Source organism: Microcaecilia unicolor, chromosome 9, assembly GCF_901765095.1.
Source record: "Microcaecilia unicolor chromosome 9, aMicUni1.1, whole genome shotgun sequence".
NCBI classification, from domain to species: domain Eukaryota; kingdom Metazoa; phylum Chordata; class Amphibia; order Gymnophiona; family Siphonopidae; genus Microcaecilia; species Microcaecilia unicolor.
In genome coordinates, this window is record NC_044039.1 from 21,509,877 (window position 1) to 21,528,659 (window position 18,783).

The 18,783-nt window shown below is 46.5% G+C and overlaps 1 protein-coding gene across 2 annotated transcripts in view; it reads right to left on the reverse strand.

Annotated features, from left to right (window-relative positions):
- Positions 1-18,783, reverse strand: part of EEA1 (early endosome antigen 1) — a 138,089-nt gene that overhangs the window by 70,438 nt on the left and 48,868 nt on the right. For both annotated transcript variants that reach the window (XM_030215574.1, XM_030215573.1), the window contains one exon: positions 3,704-3,904. In XM_030215574.1, coding sequence (XP_030071434.1) covers positions 3,704-3,904 — 201 coding nt within the window. The remainder of the gene's footprint in view (positions 1-3,703; positions 3,905-18,783) is intronic.

Sequence of the window (18,783 nt, forward strand, 5' to 3'; positions counted from 1 at the left end):
ATGGATCTGGCAAGACGAAAGGCAGAATCTGGCACCTCCCACTATACCTGAATGATGTCCCTAATATCCTGATGCATTGGAAAAGTGTTACCTGGCCTACGAATACCTTTCACCAGTAAATCTACCTTTCTGGACTCCGCCACTGGAGTATCCTGCTCCTCAAATCGCAAGGTAGTGGAAACCTGAGAAATAAGCTCCTGCAGGTCATCTTTATGAAAAATTCTCACCACTGAAGGACCCTCCCCTGCAGGGAGAGGCTCTGCACCACCTTCCAGCTGACCGAGGTCCTCAGGAAAATGACCTTCCGGAAACACCTATGTCTCCTCCAAGGACGGCATTTCATGGTCCAAAATCAGAAGAAAAATCCTCTTCTAAATCCCAAAACTGCCTGGCCGCTTAGCAGCCACTGCTTGACCCTCCTGAGACCTTTTTTTTCTTCCTCTCGTGGCTGCCTCTCCCTGCCTCAAAAGCTCTTCCCCTGAAGAGCTTGAGGAAACTGACTTTCTATGCTAATTTTTTTTTTTTTTTTTTTAACTCAAGCACAGCTTAAAAGAATACCAGGGAGGTCATGGGGGGAGTATGCTAATTTTTTTTTTTTTTTTTTTAACTCAAGCACAGCTTAAAAGAATACCAGGGAGGTCATGGGGGGAGGGACATGGCTACCCGAGTTTGACACCCCCGAGGCGCTAAGAGACCCCCACAGGCCTCTGCCCCTAAATAACAGGCCTTTTATAGATAGATAGCTAGATATCCGGATGCACAGAAGAAATAAATTCACCCAAACCAAGATATTAAAACCAACTAAAAGAATTACAGCAATAAATAGAAAAAATATAAAGAATATAACATAACAAATATAATATAAAGAATGAGACTGAAGGGCTCACCACCTTCCACCTGCTGGAGACTGAGATTACTGGATCTTTCTCTTGTTGCCAAGGGCTCTCTTATTGGCTCTCTAGAGTCACTTTTTTTTTCTCAGTCTCCACCTGCTGGAAGGAATGCACAACCCATAAGTCACATTCTAGGCCGGTGGGGAGGGACGCTAAGCAGTTACACACAACTACCATTAGTTGGTATTCTACAACATGTGCATACAAAATCCATCATTTACAACTGCAAAGGGAGGCATGGACCTGGGGAGGGGCATAGGTGGGTCAGGGGTGTGCCTAGCACTTACTCGGATACTTTATAGAAAACTAGCATTTATTTATTTTATTTATGACATTTCTATCCCACATTAGCCCAAGTGGAACTCTGGTTCAATGTGGCTTACAATATAAACAAAAAAGAAAAGAAAAGAAATAGGAGTTACATTTAAAGAATAAATCATAAAAAATATTATACAGGAAGTGATAGGGGCAAATTCAGTGGGGCATCAGGAAGAAGTGAAATATTAGGAACTAAATAATATTCAAGACCGAGTTCTAACACTGCTGAAGATAGAGCTAAAAAGTAAGTTTTCAATAAATTACAAAATAATCCATAATCACTAGTATATCTAATTTGTTTAGGAAAAGAATTCCACATTTTGGTGCATTGATAAGAAAAGTTAGCATTGTAAGATACATTTCTGCAACTGGGGAAATGTAAAATGAGATATTCCCTGGCTGACACGGAAGCATTGTGTGGAGGTAAATCAATGAGTTCATTCATATAGGACAGTGACATACCAAATAAAATGCACATAGCTTGAACAAAATTCTGCTCTTTATAGGTTACCAGTGTAGATTATGGAGTGGGGTAGTTTTAAAAAGCGTGGCGACTTACAAATTAGACAAGCAGCCCTCTCCACTCAACCGAAACTGCGCTTACTAAAGTCTCCAATGACCTATTACTGGCTAAATCCAGAGGTCACTATTCTCTCCTCATTCTTCTTGATCTTTCCGCTGCTTTTGACACTGTCAATCACAGCATACTTCTCGATACCCTGTCCTCACTTGGATTCCAGGGCTCTGTCCTTTCCTGGTTCTCTTCCTACCTCTCCCTCCGCACCTTTAGTGTTCACTCTGGTGGATCCTCTTCTACTTCTATCCCTCTGCCTGTCGGCATACCTCAGGGTTCTGTTCTTGGTCCCCTCCTCTTTTCTATCTACACTTCTTCCCTTGGTTCATTGATCTCATCCCATGGCTTTTCCTACCATCTCTACGCTGACGACTCCCAAATCTACCTTTCTACCCCTGATATCTCACCTTGCATCCAAACAAAAGTTGCAGCGTGCTTGTCTGACATTGCTGTCTGGATGTCTCAATGTCACCTGAAATTAAATATGACCAAAACTGAGCTTCTCATTTTCCCCCCCAAACCCACCTCCCCGCTCCCCCCGTTTTCTATTTCTGTTGATGGCTCTCTCATTCTCCCTGTCTTCTCAGCTCAAAACCTTGGGGTTATCTTTGACTCTTCTTTCTCCTTCTCTGCTCATATCCAGCAGATCGCCAAGACCTGTCGTTTCTTTCTTTGCAACATCCGTAAAATCCGCCCCTTTCTTTCTGAGCACTCTACCAAAACTCTCATCCACACCCTTGTCACCTCTCGTTTGGACTACTGCAATCTGCTTCTTGCTGGCCTCCCACTTAGTCACCTCTCCCCTCTCCAGTCGGTTCAAAACTCTGCTGCCTGTCTCGTCTTCCGCCAGGGTCGCTTTACTCATACTACCTCCTCTCCTCAAGTCGCTTCACTGGCTCCCTATCCGTTTTCGCATCCTGTTCAAACTTCTTCTACTAACCTATAAATGTACTCACGCTGCTGCTCCCCAGTATCTCTCCACACTCTTCCTTCCCTACACCCCTTCCCTGGATATATCCTTCTTATCTGTTCCCTTCTCCGCTACTGCCAACTCCAGACTTCGCTCCTTCTGTCTTGCTGCGCCCTATGCCTGGAATAGACTTCCTGCGCCCCTACGTCTTGCCCCATCCTTGACCATCTTTAAATCTAGATTGAAAGCCCACCTCCAACATTGCTTTTGACTCGTAACCACTTGTATCCACTCGCCTCCGCCTACCCTCCTCTCCTTCCTCTACACATTGATTTGTTTGCTTTATTTTTTGTCTACTAGATTGTAAGCTCTTTCAGCAGGGACTGTCTTTCTTCTATGTTTGTGCAGCGCTGCATATGCTTTGTATCGCTATAGAAATGCTAAATAGCAGCAGTAGTAGTTTTGAAGTTTGTAGTTTTTGAACAAGGCCTCATTTAATTCCAGCACAGATGGAATTACAATAGTCGATTTTGTATTTATGTGCCTGTCTACATTTAGTCAAGCATTTAAACCAGCCTCTTAGCTAGCTTAAGTGCTCTCCCCTAAAGTTAGGCGTGTAAATGCCAACAAGCTAATTTTCTATATTGGTAGTTGTGTAAGTAACCACCATTATAGAAAACTAGCTTGTTACACATAATTGCAGTTACAGAATGCATGTTTAACGTGTATTATCTCAACACTCAACTTTAGGCAACCTATATAAAATTACCCCTAAATGCAGAACAGTTAACAAATCCTTCATGCAGCTAGCTGACAGTTTCTCTTTTATTGTCCTTTGTTAAAACTTAAGGCCTGGAAACTACTCTAGTCTCGAAATTAATGCATCATAAAAAAGGGGCATGCAGACATATTAAAAATAAAGCATAGGTTATTGTTGCTAGGAAATAGTGGCTGCATTCCTTCAGACTAAAACTCAAAGGTAATTTGGTAGGACAACAACAGTATTACCTGTGAATCCAACTGAGACACTTTCTTATTACTTTCACTCAGTTGACTATTGAGCTCATTGATGTTTGTCTCCAGTGACAGAACTTGATCCTGTGCAGCTCTTAGTTGGGACTTTTGCTCCTGTACCTGCTCATGCAAATTCTCTTGGGCCTGCTTATGGCTCTCAGATTGATTCTTCAGCTTTTCCGTTAGTTGGGCTACCTACCAAACATCAAATCAAAGTATTACATAAACATCTCAGAAAAGAAGAAGGCTTCAACACTGTTTTACTGCTTTGTCAAACCACTTCATGCCCTTTATAAGCTATGCACGGTCCTCATTTGTCATCAGCATGTTTCAAATACTAAGAGGGTTCTCATTTCCTCAAGGAGGGAACAGAAACAGATTGTTAAGCTCTTTCTCCAGATTAGAAACAGATTCTTTGTTAATAAATTATGTTTAAATACAGCTAAAACTATCAAACATATAAACGGCAAGTGACCGACTCACCTGCAAATGCGCAGTAGAGTCACTCAGAACGCTAAGAGTGTAGAAGTCCAAGCCCCGCCTCCACCAGCAGTACAGCCCAATAGGGAGGAGGGTTTGGATATGGGCGTGGAAATCGGAGGAGGAGGGAGCAGGGAGGGAAGGAGGGGATGGAACTGAGGGAAACACGCTGGGGGGAGGGCAGAGGAGAGAGCAGGGTTGGTGGACCCGTGGGGGGAGGGCATAGGAAAACAAACAAACTAGCCCGTTGTTATGGGCTTAACGGCTAGTAGTATTATAAGTAGGAAAGAAACCTAGTAATATAGTCAATGAAGATAAAGACCAGTGCCAAGCAGGCTACTCCCCCCATGACATTAAAGATTGCAGAGTTGGGTGGGAGATTATTTCCAGTTAATATTAGATTGTAAACAACTATCGTCAATAGCAACTGTTTAGGATTTGGGAATCATGTTGGTTGTGAAACAATGTATAGGTATACATATTACTGGAGTAGCAATGGGCACCTTTTCTCAGCTGCACAGACTGCCCCGATCATGGACATTTTTTTTCTGCATCTGACTTTTCTTTTTTTTTTTAAATATCTTTATTATGTCTTTGGTGCATAATAATGTCAAGATAAAATACAAATGCATGTCCCTACAGGGGGACTTCCGCTGGTACAACAACAAACAAAGTGAAAGCCAATACACAAGTATATCACAAAATAGACTTCACGTCTATGGCTTATAGTTATGTAAAACACCTTTGACTTTTTGTTTATGGTTAAACTTCCCACCCCTCCCATCCCCCCCACCCCCCCCTGTTGTCCACTGCTAGTAACCAGGCAATTCTAGTCTCTCTGATTTCCTCTTGGAGATTCCTTTCACTCCCCTCTCCCGAGTGTTAGCTTAGCATCATTTAGTCCTCAATTATTCTCAGCCGAGGGATCCAGCAACAATGCTTCAGCCTCAGGAATTCTACCCCATAGCAGTCGGTATTGCTGCAATCCTGGAGATGCATGAGGTTGTATTGTCTTCATTACCCAGCTAGCCATTTCTCTCATCAGGCCCATCCACACTTTGAGATGGGGAGGGGCAGTGTCTATCCATGACATCAGAATACACTTTTTGACTAGTATGGTGGCCACTATTACAAACTTACATTGGGCCTCACTCAGCCCTTGCTCTCTCAGATTCATCGAGCTACCCAAATATGCAACTGAGTAGGACCATTCAAATTCATCTTGCACCAAGCGTTCTATATGTGTAAGGGCGCCCTGCCAAAGCTCACCCAGCTTAGGACATTCCATAAAGGAGTGCAGTAGTGTTCCCACATGCGCTCTACATTTCACACATTGATCATCGAGCCACAACCCCAGTGCTTTCCCTTTTGCCCTGGAGACGTGAACCCTGTGCAAAATGCGAAATTGTATCTCCTGTAAAGCAGTGTTTGGTGTAACCTTGCAAAGCTCTCCAAAGGCCTTCCCTAATTCTTCCTCAGTTACTGTGAACCCAATTTCTTTACTCCAGGTGTGCGCTAATTGCTGCAGATATGTAACTTGTCTATTGTCCCTGATAATCTTATGCCACATAGACAACTTATTTAATATGGGTGGCACTTGCATAAACACCAAATCCAGTTTACCAAAGGTTACCGGGCCCCCATATTTACGCTCTATTGACAAAACATAGTCCCTGGCTTGCAAAAAGGCAAAAAACTGGGTATTATGGAAGTTCCATGCGCGCCTGAGCTGTTCGAAGGACGGGAAAGTCTGCTCACCCACCCGGCGGAATTCCCCAATGTATCTACACCCCTTTGCTCTCCACGAGTGGAATACCGTGTTTCCAAGACCTGCTGGGAAGTCCGAGTTTCCTGTCAAAGTGACAAAAGGACCCACTCCTCCCCTTGTTCCACCCAGCTCTCTCCACCATTTCCAAGCCCTCCGCAATGCAAGCAAATATGGATTAATTTTTACCCTGCCGAAGCCACTAGCCTGTGCCGTGTCTATAAGTACGAATGGATCTAGAGGAGCACACCAACTCTCCCAGAAATCTTCCGGAGAGAAGGTCGTCCCCCCGGAATGTAACTCACGTATCCAGCGCATCAGCGCTGCCACATTGTATGCTCTGAGATCAGGCAGCCGAAGGCCCCCCTGTGTTTTATCTAGGACCAGTTTAGCAAATGAAATTCTGGGTCTCTTCGCATGCCATGTAAACGAGGTAATTAAACTGCGATATTGACTCTCCTCCCGTTTGCGAACCCATAAGGGCACCATCTGTAAAGGGTATAATACTTTCGGTAGCAGGACCATTTTTACTAAAGCCACTCGCCCCATAAAACTGACTGGGAGATCTTTCCATTTGCAGCATAACTTCTTAATAGCTTCCAATCTTTCCACTACATTTTTCTTATACACCCATTCTACCTTTGCACTTAAGTACACTCCCAGATATTTGATCCCCTCCCTGGCCCATCCCAGCGGGAAGTCTGACATCTGTACACATGCACAGGGGATACTAATTGGGAGCACCTCAGATTTTCCAAAGTTGATGCACAAACCCGAAAATTGACCAAACTTTTTAATAAGGTCCATCACTTGGAAGATACCTGTGGAAGCATCATCCACCAACAGCAACATGTCGTCAGCAAACATATTTATGCGGTATTCCCGACCTCCTACCTGAACCCCTTTCAGAGTCGGTTCTTGTCTGATTTTAGCTGCTAGTGGTTCGAGGGTGAGGATAAACAGAAGAGGCGACAATGGGCACCCCTGTCTGGTGCCTCCCCCCAAGCGCACAACAGGTGTCAACATATCATTTATTATAATTTGGGCAGTGGGATTGCTGTATAGTGCCTGAACCCACTCCAAAAACTCGCCCGTAATCCCATATTTTCGGAGCACCCAAAACAAATATTCCCACACTACCTTGTCGAAAGCCTTTTCGGCATCTAGGCTTGCCATAATCTTGTCCCCTGCTGTTTTACTACCCTCCAACAGAATGCGGCTGACCTTCAATATGTTAGCTGATGCGAATCGGCCCTTTACAAAACCCACTTGACCTTGATGGACCAGATGTGGCACCACTGTGCCCAAACGCGCTGCTAAAACCGCCGCCAAAATCTTAATGTCCTGATTCAACAGGGAAATGGGGCGGTAAGAGCCTACAAGCTCCACATCCTTACCAGGTTTTGGTAGTACCGTGATGTGCACGTGATTCAGAACTGTGCCCATGTCACCTGAGTCACGTATTTCCTCACACATGGCCACAAATGATGGGACTATCTCACCCTGCAGTATTTTATAGAACTCTGTCCCCAGGCCATCTGGTCCGGGAGCTTTTGCTAATTTCAATTGTTTTATGACATTCAGCACCTCCCGACCCTCAATCGGCCCATTCAGGCTAGCTACCTGTGTCTCTGTAAGGGATGGCAATCTCAGCCCTGCAAAGAAGCTCTCGCAGCTGGCCTCTGAGAAGGAACCCTTTGCGTAGAGGGAAGAATAAAACCGGACAAATTCTTGTTGAATCTCTGCCCTCCCCGTTTGTGCTTTACCTTGTGCATCCTTAATTTTTCCTATGAAACTTTTTCCGCTTCTTTGCCGCACCAGGGACGCTAGCAGTTTCCCCGTTTTGTTGCCCCATCTGTGCATGCGATATTTGTATAAACGGATATCATACAATGCTCTAGCATCTAGCGCTGTCTGCAGCCTCTTTCTCGCTGCCACATACTCTTCTGACTTTTCTAAAGCTAGCTCTAGAGTAACTACTCAAAGTATATATTAGGGTGGGCAATTATTTCAAAGGGCTACATTATTGGCTCTCTCCTACATCAAGTAGCTGGAAGAGGGTGCATCTCTTGACATTTGCTCAGGGAGCCAAGTTGTGTGATTTAAAAAAAAACAAAGTTTGCTCACTTATGACCTACCTACTGTAATATTAAAGGCTTTTACCCTTTTTAATGAAAACTTTCATTGCTGATTTCACAGTGAAAACTTCAGAAGACCAGACGTCTTTCTTGGTATTTCTCTGCACTGCCCTGGATGTTTTGCTAATGCGTTTTTTTTTCTTTTGTCACCATTTTTACTCCCATAAGGATTACATGGCAATCAAAGGCAGAAAGACGATATTGAGAAAGCTGCAAAATCTTTTCCTTTAAAAAAAAAAAAAAGTGTGTGTGTGTGGGGGGGGGGGGGGGGGGGGGAGCAAAGCAAAGTATTCCAAAAGAAAACAGCATGCTCCACAGAAATTTGGCAACATTATCACAGGGGTTCTCAACCCTATCCTCAGAAGACACCCAGGCTGTCAGATTTCAGGACATCCACATGAATATGCATAATAATCTGCAAGTACTACCTCCATCTGATAACACAAAAGTTATTCAAAGTTGTTAAATTGCAAGAGGAGTGTGAAAAATTGCAAGAGAACCTAATGAGACTGGACATCCAAACAGCAGATGATGTTTAAATGTAAGCAAGTGCAAAGTGATGCACATGGGAAAGAAGTCCAAACTATAGAGAAAGGGAATGGAACTTGATATACTGTCTTTCTGTGGTTTTTGCAGCTACATTCAAAGCAGATTACATAGTATATATACTTATTTGTACCTGGGCCAATGGAGGGTTAAGTGACTTGCCCAGAGTCACAAGGAGCTGCAGTGGGAATCGAACCCAGCTCCCCAGTTTAAAAGTCTGCCGCACTACCCACTAGGCTACTTCTCCACTCCATAGCTACTCGATGCAAAGTTCCACAGGAGTTATCAACCAGGAAAACAATCTAGGTGTCATCACTGACGATGCATTGAAACTCTCTGCTCAGTGAACAGCAGAAGAGAACAAAGCAAATAGAATGTTATATATTAGGAAAGGAACAGAAAACAAAAATGAAGATGTTATAATGCCTTTGTATCGCTCCATGGTGTGGCCACACCTTGAATACTGTGTGCAATTCTGGTCACTGCATCTCAAAAAAAGATATAGTGGAATTAGAAAAGGTACAGAGAAGGGCAACGAAAATGATAAAGGGGTTGGGACGACTTCTGTAAGAGAAAAGGCTAAAGCAGCTAGGGCTCTTCAGCTTGGACAAAAGATGGATGAGATGAGATATGAGAGAGATATATAAAATAATGAGTGGAGTGGAACGGGTAGACTTGAATCACTTGTTTAAAACAAATCAGAGAAAATATTTCTTCACTTGTAATTAAGCTTTGGAATCCACTACCAGAGAATGTAAAGGGGGAAGGGGAAATGGGACTTGATATACCGCCTTTCTGAGGTTTTTGCCACTACATTCAAAGAGGTTTACATATATTCAGGTACTTATTTTGTACCAGGGGCAATGGAGGGTTAAGTGACTTGCCCAGAGTCACAAGGAGCTGCAGAGGGAATCGAACCCAGTTCCCCAGGATCAAAGTCCGCTGCACTAACCACTAGGCTACTCCTAGTAGTAAAAGAAGCTAGCTTAGAGGGATTTAAAAAAGGTTTGGATATCTTCCTAAAAGAAAAGTCCATAAGCCAATATTAGGATGGACTTGGGAAAATCCACTGCTTATTTCTAGGATAACCAGTATGGTGAAATTAGATCTTACCTGCTAATTTTCTTTCCTCTAGACCCTCCAGACCGGTCAAGACGCGTGGGTTATGTCCTCCTACCAGCAGAGGGAGACTGAGAAAACACTAAGCTTTTGAAGCCTGTATATATAACCTGTGCAGAACCTCCACTAGCCAGTATAACCCTGACAAAGCAGAGAAACAAAAAACACTAACAACAACTAGCAACCCTGTACGTGGTCACAGTAAACTGCAAAAACAAGAAACATCTTCCGCTTGCTCTTACGGAAACATGTTCCTTTGCCTTTGATAAAACAGTTGGGCTTCTACAGGTGGACTATCAAAGAAGAGCCTCACCTGTCCCAGACTCCTATCACAAAACAGAAATAAACAGAGTCTGCAATTAGAGAAACAACAATCTACAGCAGCCAAGAATTATCCAACAAACACACCTCCTGGCCTCCAATACAGACAGGGCGGGCTCTTGACCGGTCTGGAGGGTCTAGAGGAAAGAAAATTAGCAGGTAAGATCTAATTTCACCTTCCTCAGCGACCCTCCAGACCGGTCAAGACGCGTGGGACGTACCAGAGCAGTAACTAACTTACGGGAGGGACCTACTAAGGCCAGAGGTCAAAACTGCTGCCCCAAAGCGCACCTCGTCCTTCGCATGCACAGGAATCCTATAATGCTTCACAAAGGAATGCAACGAAAACCAAACCGCAGCCCGACAAATATCTAATGGAGAAATCATACTATTCTCCGCCCACGAGGCTGCCATTCCCCTAGTGGAATGAGCAGACCAGCACTAGGCACCACAGGACCCTTCACCAAGTAAGCAGATGCAACCGCCTCCTTCAACCACCGTGCTATGGTCACCTTAGGAGCCGCTGCACCCTTCTTTGGGCCACCATGAAGAACGAACAAACGGTCAGAGGCTCTGAAGTCCTGAGTTCCAGAGAGATAACAACTCAAAACTCTCCTGACATCCAGCTTGGCAATACCACGTTGCTCCGAATCTCCAGCCATATCACTGAACACTGGCAGAGAGATGACCTGATTAACATGGAACTCGGAAACCACCTTGGGCAAAAAAGGAAAGCACCGTCCGCAACGAAACCTTCCCTCAGAAAGGACAAAAATGGTTCCCTACAAGACAAAGCCTGAAGCTCTGAAACCCTCCGTGCTGAAGTAATCGCCACCAACAAGACCATCTTTAAAGATAAATCCTTACAAGATGCCGATACCAGAGGCCCAAACGGAGGCCTGATCAAAGCATTCAAAACTAGCTTCAAATCCCACGGAGGCACCATCCGTCACTGAGGCGGACGCAGCAACTTAACACCCTTCAAAAAACGCACTACCTGAGGCACAGAAGCGAAGGACTTTCACTGAAGCTTCCCACGAAAACATGACAAAGCTGCCACCTGAACCTTCAGTGTAGACAAGGCCAGACCCCTATCAACACCATCATGCAAAAATTCCAAAACTTCCACCACCGAAGAGCGAAACGGCCGAACTCGATGGTCTTCACACAAGTGCTCAAAGATTCTCCAAACCCGGACCTACGCCAAGGAAGTGGATCGTCTACGGCAACTCAACATCGTAGCAAAGCCACTGGACGAAAGCCCCTTCTTCTTCAACTTGTGCCGCTCAAGAGCCAAGCCGTAAGCGAAAACCGAGCCGGATCCGACTTGATTATCGGGCCTTGACACAGAACTGATCCCAACAAAGGCAGGGCCGCCGCCCCTGCCAACCGCACCAGGTCTCCGTACCATGGTCGACGCTGCCAATCCGGAGCCACCAGAATCACCCGACCGGAGTGATGTTCGATGCGCTATATTACTTGACCGACTAACAGCCACGGAGGAAACACATACAGCCACTCCCGAGGCCAAGGCAACAGAAGAGCGTCTATTCCCTCCGCTCGAGGGTCTCTTCAGCAACTGAAAAAAAAAAAAATCTCTGAACTTGCGCATAGCGAGCCGTTGCCCTAAGATCTATCACCGAAAGTCCCCAGACCGACACAACTCGCTGGAACACTGACCGAAGAAAAGACCACTCTCTGGGATCTAGAGTGTGCCTGCTGAGATAATCTGCATCTATGTGACCTACCCCGGCCACATGCGCTGCCAAGAGAGCCTGAGGATGAGTTCAACTGCGCCGCCAAGGCTCTTCGTCCCCCCTTGACGGTTGACATACGCTACTGCCATGGCGTTGTCGCAGAGCACTCGGACTGCCTTGTGGCGAACCACCGACGGCAAGGCCTGGAGCGCCACCCGAATGGCCCGAGTTCCAGCCGGTTTGATGGACCACTCTGCTTCTGCCCGAGACCACCGGCCTTGAGCTACCTGACTGAGACAATGTGGCCCCCCAACCTTGCAGACTGGCATCCGTGACCATTACCAGCCCCTGTGGGGACTCCCAAATTGCGCGGGTTGAGCCACCATCGAAGACTGAGACGAGGGGCCACCGACAGCGGACAACACCTCTCCAAGTCCTGCGACAGAGGGGACCAACGACTGAGCCGAGCTGACTGTACCTGACGCATGTGCGCCCTGGCCCACGGAACTACCTCTATGGTTGCCGCCATCAGGCCCAGGACCTGACGATAAGTATGGGCCGTCGGCGCCTTCTCTGCAAGGAACCGACGAATCGGACCCTGTAACTTGGAACCAAAAGGCCGCACGAAGGAAAGTGAAGATAAGCTTCCGTCAAATCCAGGGAAGTGAGAAACTCTCCTTTCCAGACCGCACCAGTGACCGACCGCAACATCTCCATTCGGAAAGAGGGCACCTTGAGTGCCGCATTGACCCTTTTGAGATCTAAAATGGGACGAAAAGTGTCCTCTTTCTTGTGGGCCACAAAATAGATCAAATAGCACCCTGAGCGGTGCTGATCTGAAGGAACAGGAACCACGGCTCCCAACGCGAGCAGCCACCGCAGAGTGTCCCTCACTGCTGCCCTCTTGCTCCAAGACCGACAGAGGGATTCCAGAAACACTTCGGGAGAACAGCTTTCGAATTACAGCGCATATCCGCCTCGAAACACCTTGAGAACGCACTGATCTGACCTGATTTGGGCCCAGCTCTGGTAAAACAGACTCAGCCGAGCCCCAACATGCAACAGAGCCTAAGCCGCCACACCTTCATTGGGAATTGCGGCCTGAATACTAACCTCCCGCGGAAAAGCCACGCCCTCCGCGACGACTCTCACGAAAGAACTGTGTGCGCTGGAAAAACCGACCCCTAGAGGTCCTACTACTACTACTATTAAACATTTCTATAGCGCTACTAGACTTACGCAGCGCTGTACAAATTAACATGAAAAGACAGTCCCTGCTCAACAGAGCTTACAATCTAAATTGGACAGACGAACAGACAGCTAGGGGTAGGTCCCACTCGATCTGCCCGGCCTATACCGCTGAGCCTCCCTAAACCGTCCCCGAGAGGAACTAGTTCTGGCCCCTGCCTTGAACCGAAAATCTGGAAGCCATAGAACCTTGGTATCACTAAGACCTCACACTAACTTGTCCAAATCTTCTCCAAAGAGCATAGCTCCCTTAAGTGGCAGAGACCCACAACCATAGCCATATTTTTTGTCTGAAGTACGCAACAAATCATAAAAGCCTCAGACAAAAAGGATGAAGCAACATCTACCGAATCATCCAGGAGCTTCTCGGCCCAACGAAAACATGCCCGAGCTACCAGACCCCCACAAACCAAGGCCTGCAGGGCTAGAGCCGACAAAACAAAACTACGCTTGAGAAAAGATCCCAACCTTCTATCCTGAGGATCACGGAGGGCCGTTCCTCCATCAACCAGGATAGCCGTAGCTATAATTACTGCCGTCACTACTGCATCTACCATGGGAGCCTTAAAGGAATCCCTATCGTCCTGAGGGAGGGGATAAAGCCTCACCATTGCCTTTGCCACCTTACACGGCAAATCCCATTCCTGACAAATCATCTCCCGGAGATCCTTGTTCATAGGGAAGGATCACGCCTGACGCTGAATGCCCTTCACCAACGGATCCTGGACAGTTTCCCCCAAAGCCTCCTCAGGACCAAACTGAAGGGTGGACGACACCTGATCTATGAGTTCTGACAGCTCATCTTTATGGAAAATCCGCACTACTGAAGGATCCTCTCCAGGAATCCAACAATCCTGCTCCTGAGAGCCGTCAATTCCATCTGACTCCCCCAGATCACTAAGCGCAGCTTCTGCAGCTACAGGAGAAAAACATTGCCTGTCCTCTGACCACTCTAACCGTGGTCTCTCAGCCAAGCAGAAAACAGCCCCCTCTTCCAATTGGGGGGGGGGAGGGGGTCCCGATCTCCAGGCCTGATACCGCGTCCAGACAAAATCTGGAGGAAAGCCCACCATTCCTGGACCGTCATTAGGCCCTTTTGTGCCAAAAACGGAGGCCGCAGGCCCAAAAACAGCTGGCTCCACGGGCCGTGTCGGACTCAAGATGGCGGCTGTTCCCGCCGAAACTGTTCCCGCTGACAGCGGCCCTGCCTACGCTCTCGCTGACCCGGAGACTCCCGACACCATCGATCCCTCCGCGGTCAAGTCGGGGGGAGCCACAGCCACTTTTATAGGTGCACTGCAAAGCTACACTGAGCGCCCGGTGCCTCTACCCCTCGCCACAAGCACGCGCGACATCGGAGGAGCTGGGCCGCCATAAACCATGAGGGACGGGAAAAGCTGTTCAGCAAACGCGCCAAACCAAAATCTCACTCACACTGCAAAAGCACTGAAGAAAGCGCTGCTCCCTCGTTCCAGCAAGGAATCTAAACCCCGCTGAAAATAAAGAAATAAATGCCCTTAAAGGCACAGTACTCCAACTCTGGCAGCTGGAAATTGTAAGGCACTCAAGGCTACAATACTGAGAAAGCAGCCGAGGCACAAAGCTGCCAAGCAAAACGAAATAGAATAACTGACCTTAAAGGCACAGTACTCTAATTCTGGCATCTGGAAATTGTAAGGCACTCAAGGCTACAATACTGAGAAAGCAGCCGAGGCACAAAGCTGCCAAGCAAAACGAAATAGAATAACTGACCTTAAAGGCACAGTACTCTAATTCTGGCATCTGGAAATTGTAAGGCACTCAAGGCTACAATACTGAGAAAGCAGCCGAGGCACAAAGCTGGCAAGCAAAATGAAATACAATAACTGACCTTAAAGGCACAGTACTCTAACTCTGGCATCTGGAAATTGTAAGGCACTCAAGGCTACAATACTGAGAAAGCAGCCGAGGCACAAAGCTGCCAAGCAAACAGAAATAGAGAGCAGCACAGGGGGAGGGACCCAAACATAGGTGTAACACCCCAGGGGGAAAAAACTGGGCCCCACCAGACCCAGGGCCCCAAAGCACTTTTTTTTTTTTTTTTTTTTTTTTACACACACGTACAGGGTACTGCAACAGAATAAAGTTTGGAAGGAAAAAATCCTACGACCCAATGACAAACTACCTCACCAGATTATTGGAGACTGCACAGGCTGTCAACTGCTACCTCTGCTGAGACTGAGAAAATACTGGCTAGTGGAGGTTCTGCACAGGTTATATATACAGGCTTCAAAAGCTTAGTGTTTTCTCAGTCTCCCTCTGCTGGTAGGAGGACATAACCCACGCGTCTTGACCGGTCTGGAGGGTCGCTGAGGAAAAAATGTATTGTACTGTTTTGGAATCTTGCCAGGTACTTGTGACCTGGATTGGCCACTGTTAGAAACAGGATACTGGGCTTGACAGACCTTCGCTTATGTTCTTATGTAAATCTAATTCATGCATATTTATTGTAGGCATCCTGGAAACCTGATTGGCTGGGTGTGTTCTGAGCACTGGGTTGAGACCTGCACTAGGCAATGTTTCATTGTTAGTGTGAAAGTTATCACCTTTGGTCAAATGGCTGCAGATGTCAGTCCTGCAAATTGAGATCTACATTACATATAAGAATGCCAATATTTTTGCTTGCAGGCTTCTGACTTGACATTTAAGAACACAAGTCCCCATATGGGAGAGGGCTGGTGGCATCACAGCCCTTTCCTACTGACCCACTGGTGACTTTTTGCCTCTTTTCTTTTCTGTCATCCATCACCTTTCTTGTTCTCGCATGGCCAATTTTAAATCATACGTCTGTGTGGTTCCTCCAGCCCATCTGAAGCTACCAGTGGTCCTCAAACATCTATAGGATGGCGGTGATTAAAAAAAAAATCAATTATCAGCTGTTTGAGTATCAAGGAGGCATCAGTGGGCAAGGACAGTGCAGAACAGGGACTACCACAGGGCAGAACATGGGGCTGCCTAGGGCTCATTGTGGCCCATGTGCTTATACACTGGCCTTCCTGGATGCCTATTGCACTTTGTAAACTTCACACCCTTCCACTTATTTTTTAATTTTTTATATCTGATCCCCAAACAATAGCAAACCAAAACCTTGTCACCCCCTCTCCCTCCCTAAAGCCAGTACTTCAAGCTATAAATTCAAAAGGCAACTACAAGCACGAAGTGGCAAATGATCCCACACTGGGGCCCAAATTTGTTGAAAGGTTTTCCAGGCCCTAGGAGACCACCGACTAACATCCAATCTCTTCATCTTCATCAGTGGCGAACTAAGAGTGGTCTGGGCCCCCTTACTAACTCTGAATGGCTTGAATACACCATTTTGGTTTTAACTTCTCTCCCATCACGCTTTTAGTGTATGCTCTAGTGGATTCTCCTCCACTGCTAAATCACTATCAGTCAGGGTATCTCAGGGCTCTGTCTTGGGAGAGCTCTTTTCTCTCTTCATATTTGTTACCTTGATTGGATCTCCTCTTACAGTGTCCAGTACCATCTAGACTGCTGGCTTCCAAATCTACCTCTCTGCACCAGAAAATTCACACCCAAGTCTCAGTCTGCTTGGCCGACACTGTTGCCTGGATGTCCCATCACTACCTGAAAGTAAACATGGCCAAGACTAAGCTTCTTATCTTTCTCACCAAACCCACCTCTCCTTTTTCCCCATTCTCCATTTCTGTGGATAACACTATCATCCTTCCTGCCATGATATGCTATATGATTCTTATATTCCACTAAGTTCAAAAGAGATTCTAAGCGGATTACAAACAATAAGTCCTTCTAAAGGAGAATTTAGAATTGCATATGGAAAAATTAATTCTTACCTGATAATTTTCTTTCCATTAGTCCCAACAGATCAATCCAGAGACTTGTGGTTGTGTCCCTCTACCAGCAGGTGGAGATAGAGAGAACCTCCGAGGTTTGCTATATGTGGACCTATGCTGCTAACTGAACCTCAGTATGAACAATACAAAAGCAGTAGAATGGAAACAATAGAAAACTCTCCTGACATTGTCAGATCAATTGCCCAACATACTTCCACCACTTCTATATTTATTTATTTTTTAATCAAATGAAGGAACATTCAGAACAGAACCCCCCCCCCCCCCCCCCCCAAAAAAAAAAAAAAAAAAAAACTAACCAACCGCAACAAAACTGCAGACAGTAAACCCAGGGGGGGCCTCAGGATTATCTGTTGGGGCTAATGGAAAGAAAATTATCAGGTAAGAATTAATTTTTCCTTCCATGGCGTCCCACAGATCAATCCAGCGACATGTGGGATGTACCCAAGCAGTCCTCAAGTAGGGCAGGACACCCCCAACCCGGCAGAAATCACCAACAAGCCAAACACCACATCTTGATGAGCTGTCACATCCACCCGATAATGACGAGTGAATGTATGGACCGAAGCCCATGTAGCTGCCTGCAGATATCTTCCAGAAAAACCAAATGGGACTCTGCATAGGAGGAATCTTGAGCTCACGTAGAATGAGCACGAACTTGCAAAGGGGCTTGCTTGCCCAATGCCACGTATGCCAAAGAGAAGGCCTCCTGCAACCAACTGGCTATGGTGTCCTTGGACGCCATATGACCCTTCTTACTGCCTCCAAAAAGGACGAAGGTCAGAAAGACGAAATTCATTAGTTACCTTCAAATACCTGAGAAGAGCCTGGAATTGCTCAGGGTAATCTTCCCGGTGGAAGGCTGGCAATTGCCGGGACTGCCCCAAGTGGAAACCTTGGCAAAAACGAAGGAACTGTCCTAATTGATACCCCCACCTCCATAAAACGCAGGAAGAGGTCTCTGCAAAAAAGGGCCTGCACTCTGAAATTCTCTGAGCAAAAGTAATGGCTACTAGGAAAATCGCCTTCAAGGTGAGATCCTTAATCGTAATCCCCGATAAAGGTTCGAAAGGAGGACGCTGAAGCGCTTTGAGAACTAGATTAAGGTTCCAGGATGGCAGAACTGGCACTTGAGGAGGGCGGAAACGATTTATGCCCCTCAAGAAACGAACCACATCCAGGTGGGAAGTGATGGATGCCCCCTGAAGCCGGTCTCTAAAACACGCCAGAGCTGCCACCTGCACCTTAAGAGAACTCAACACGAGTGATTTTTGTACAGCCTCCTGAAGAAACGCGAGGGTAACCGATACTGAAGCCGATGCCGCTGAAAATCCCAAATTCGCACACCACGAATCGAAGGTACGCCACACCCTAGCATAAGCTATCGAGGTGGATCTTTTCCGAACCTACAGCATCGTAGCGATAACCGTGTCCGGATACCCTTTTCTTCTCAACCTCACCCTTTCAAGGGCCAGGCCATAAGACCAAAGGGGGAGGGATCCTCCATCGTGACTTGCCCCTGCAGCAGGAGACGGTGCTGCGCCAGTAGCAGAACAGGATGATTGAAAGAAGCCTGATCACATCTGCGTACCAGGGTCGTCTGGGTCAATCCAGGGCCACTAGGATGACTTGACCGGGATGACTGGCAATGCGAGTCAGTAACCTGTCCACCATTGGCCACAAGGAAAAGGACTAGAGCAGGCCCCTGGGCCAAGGTTGAAGAAGGGCATCAATGCCTTCTGAGCCCAGCTCTCGTCCCCTGCTGTTTGTTTTTTTCATTTAAATACATTTGAAACTTCAACACACTAGCTGACAGTGAGGGATCTCTTATCCCTCAAATTTTCCCAGTGAAAATCTCAGCTAGTCTATCCCATAGATTAAATGTGCA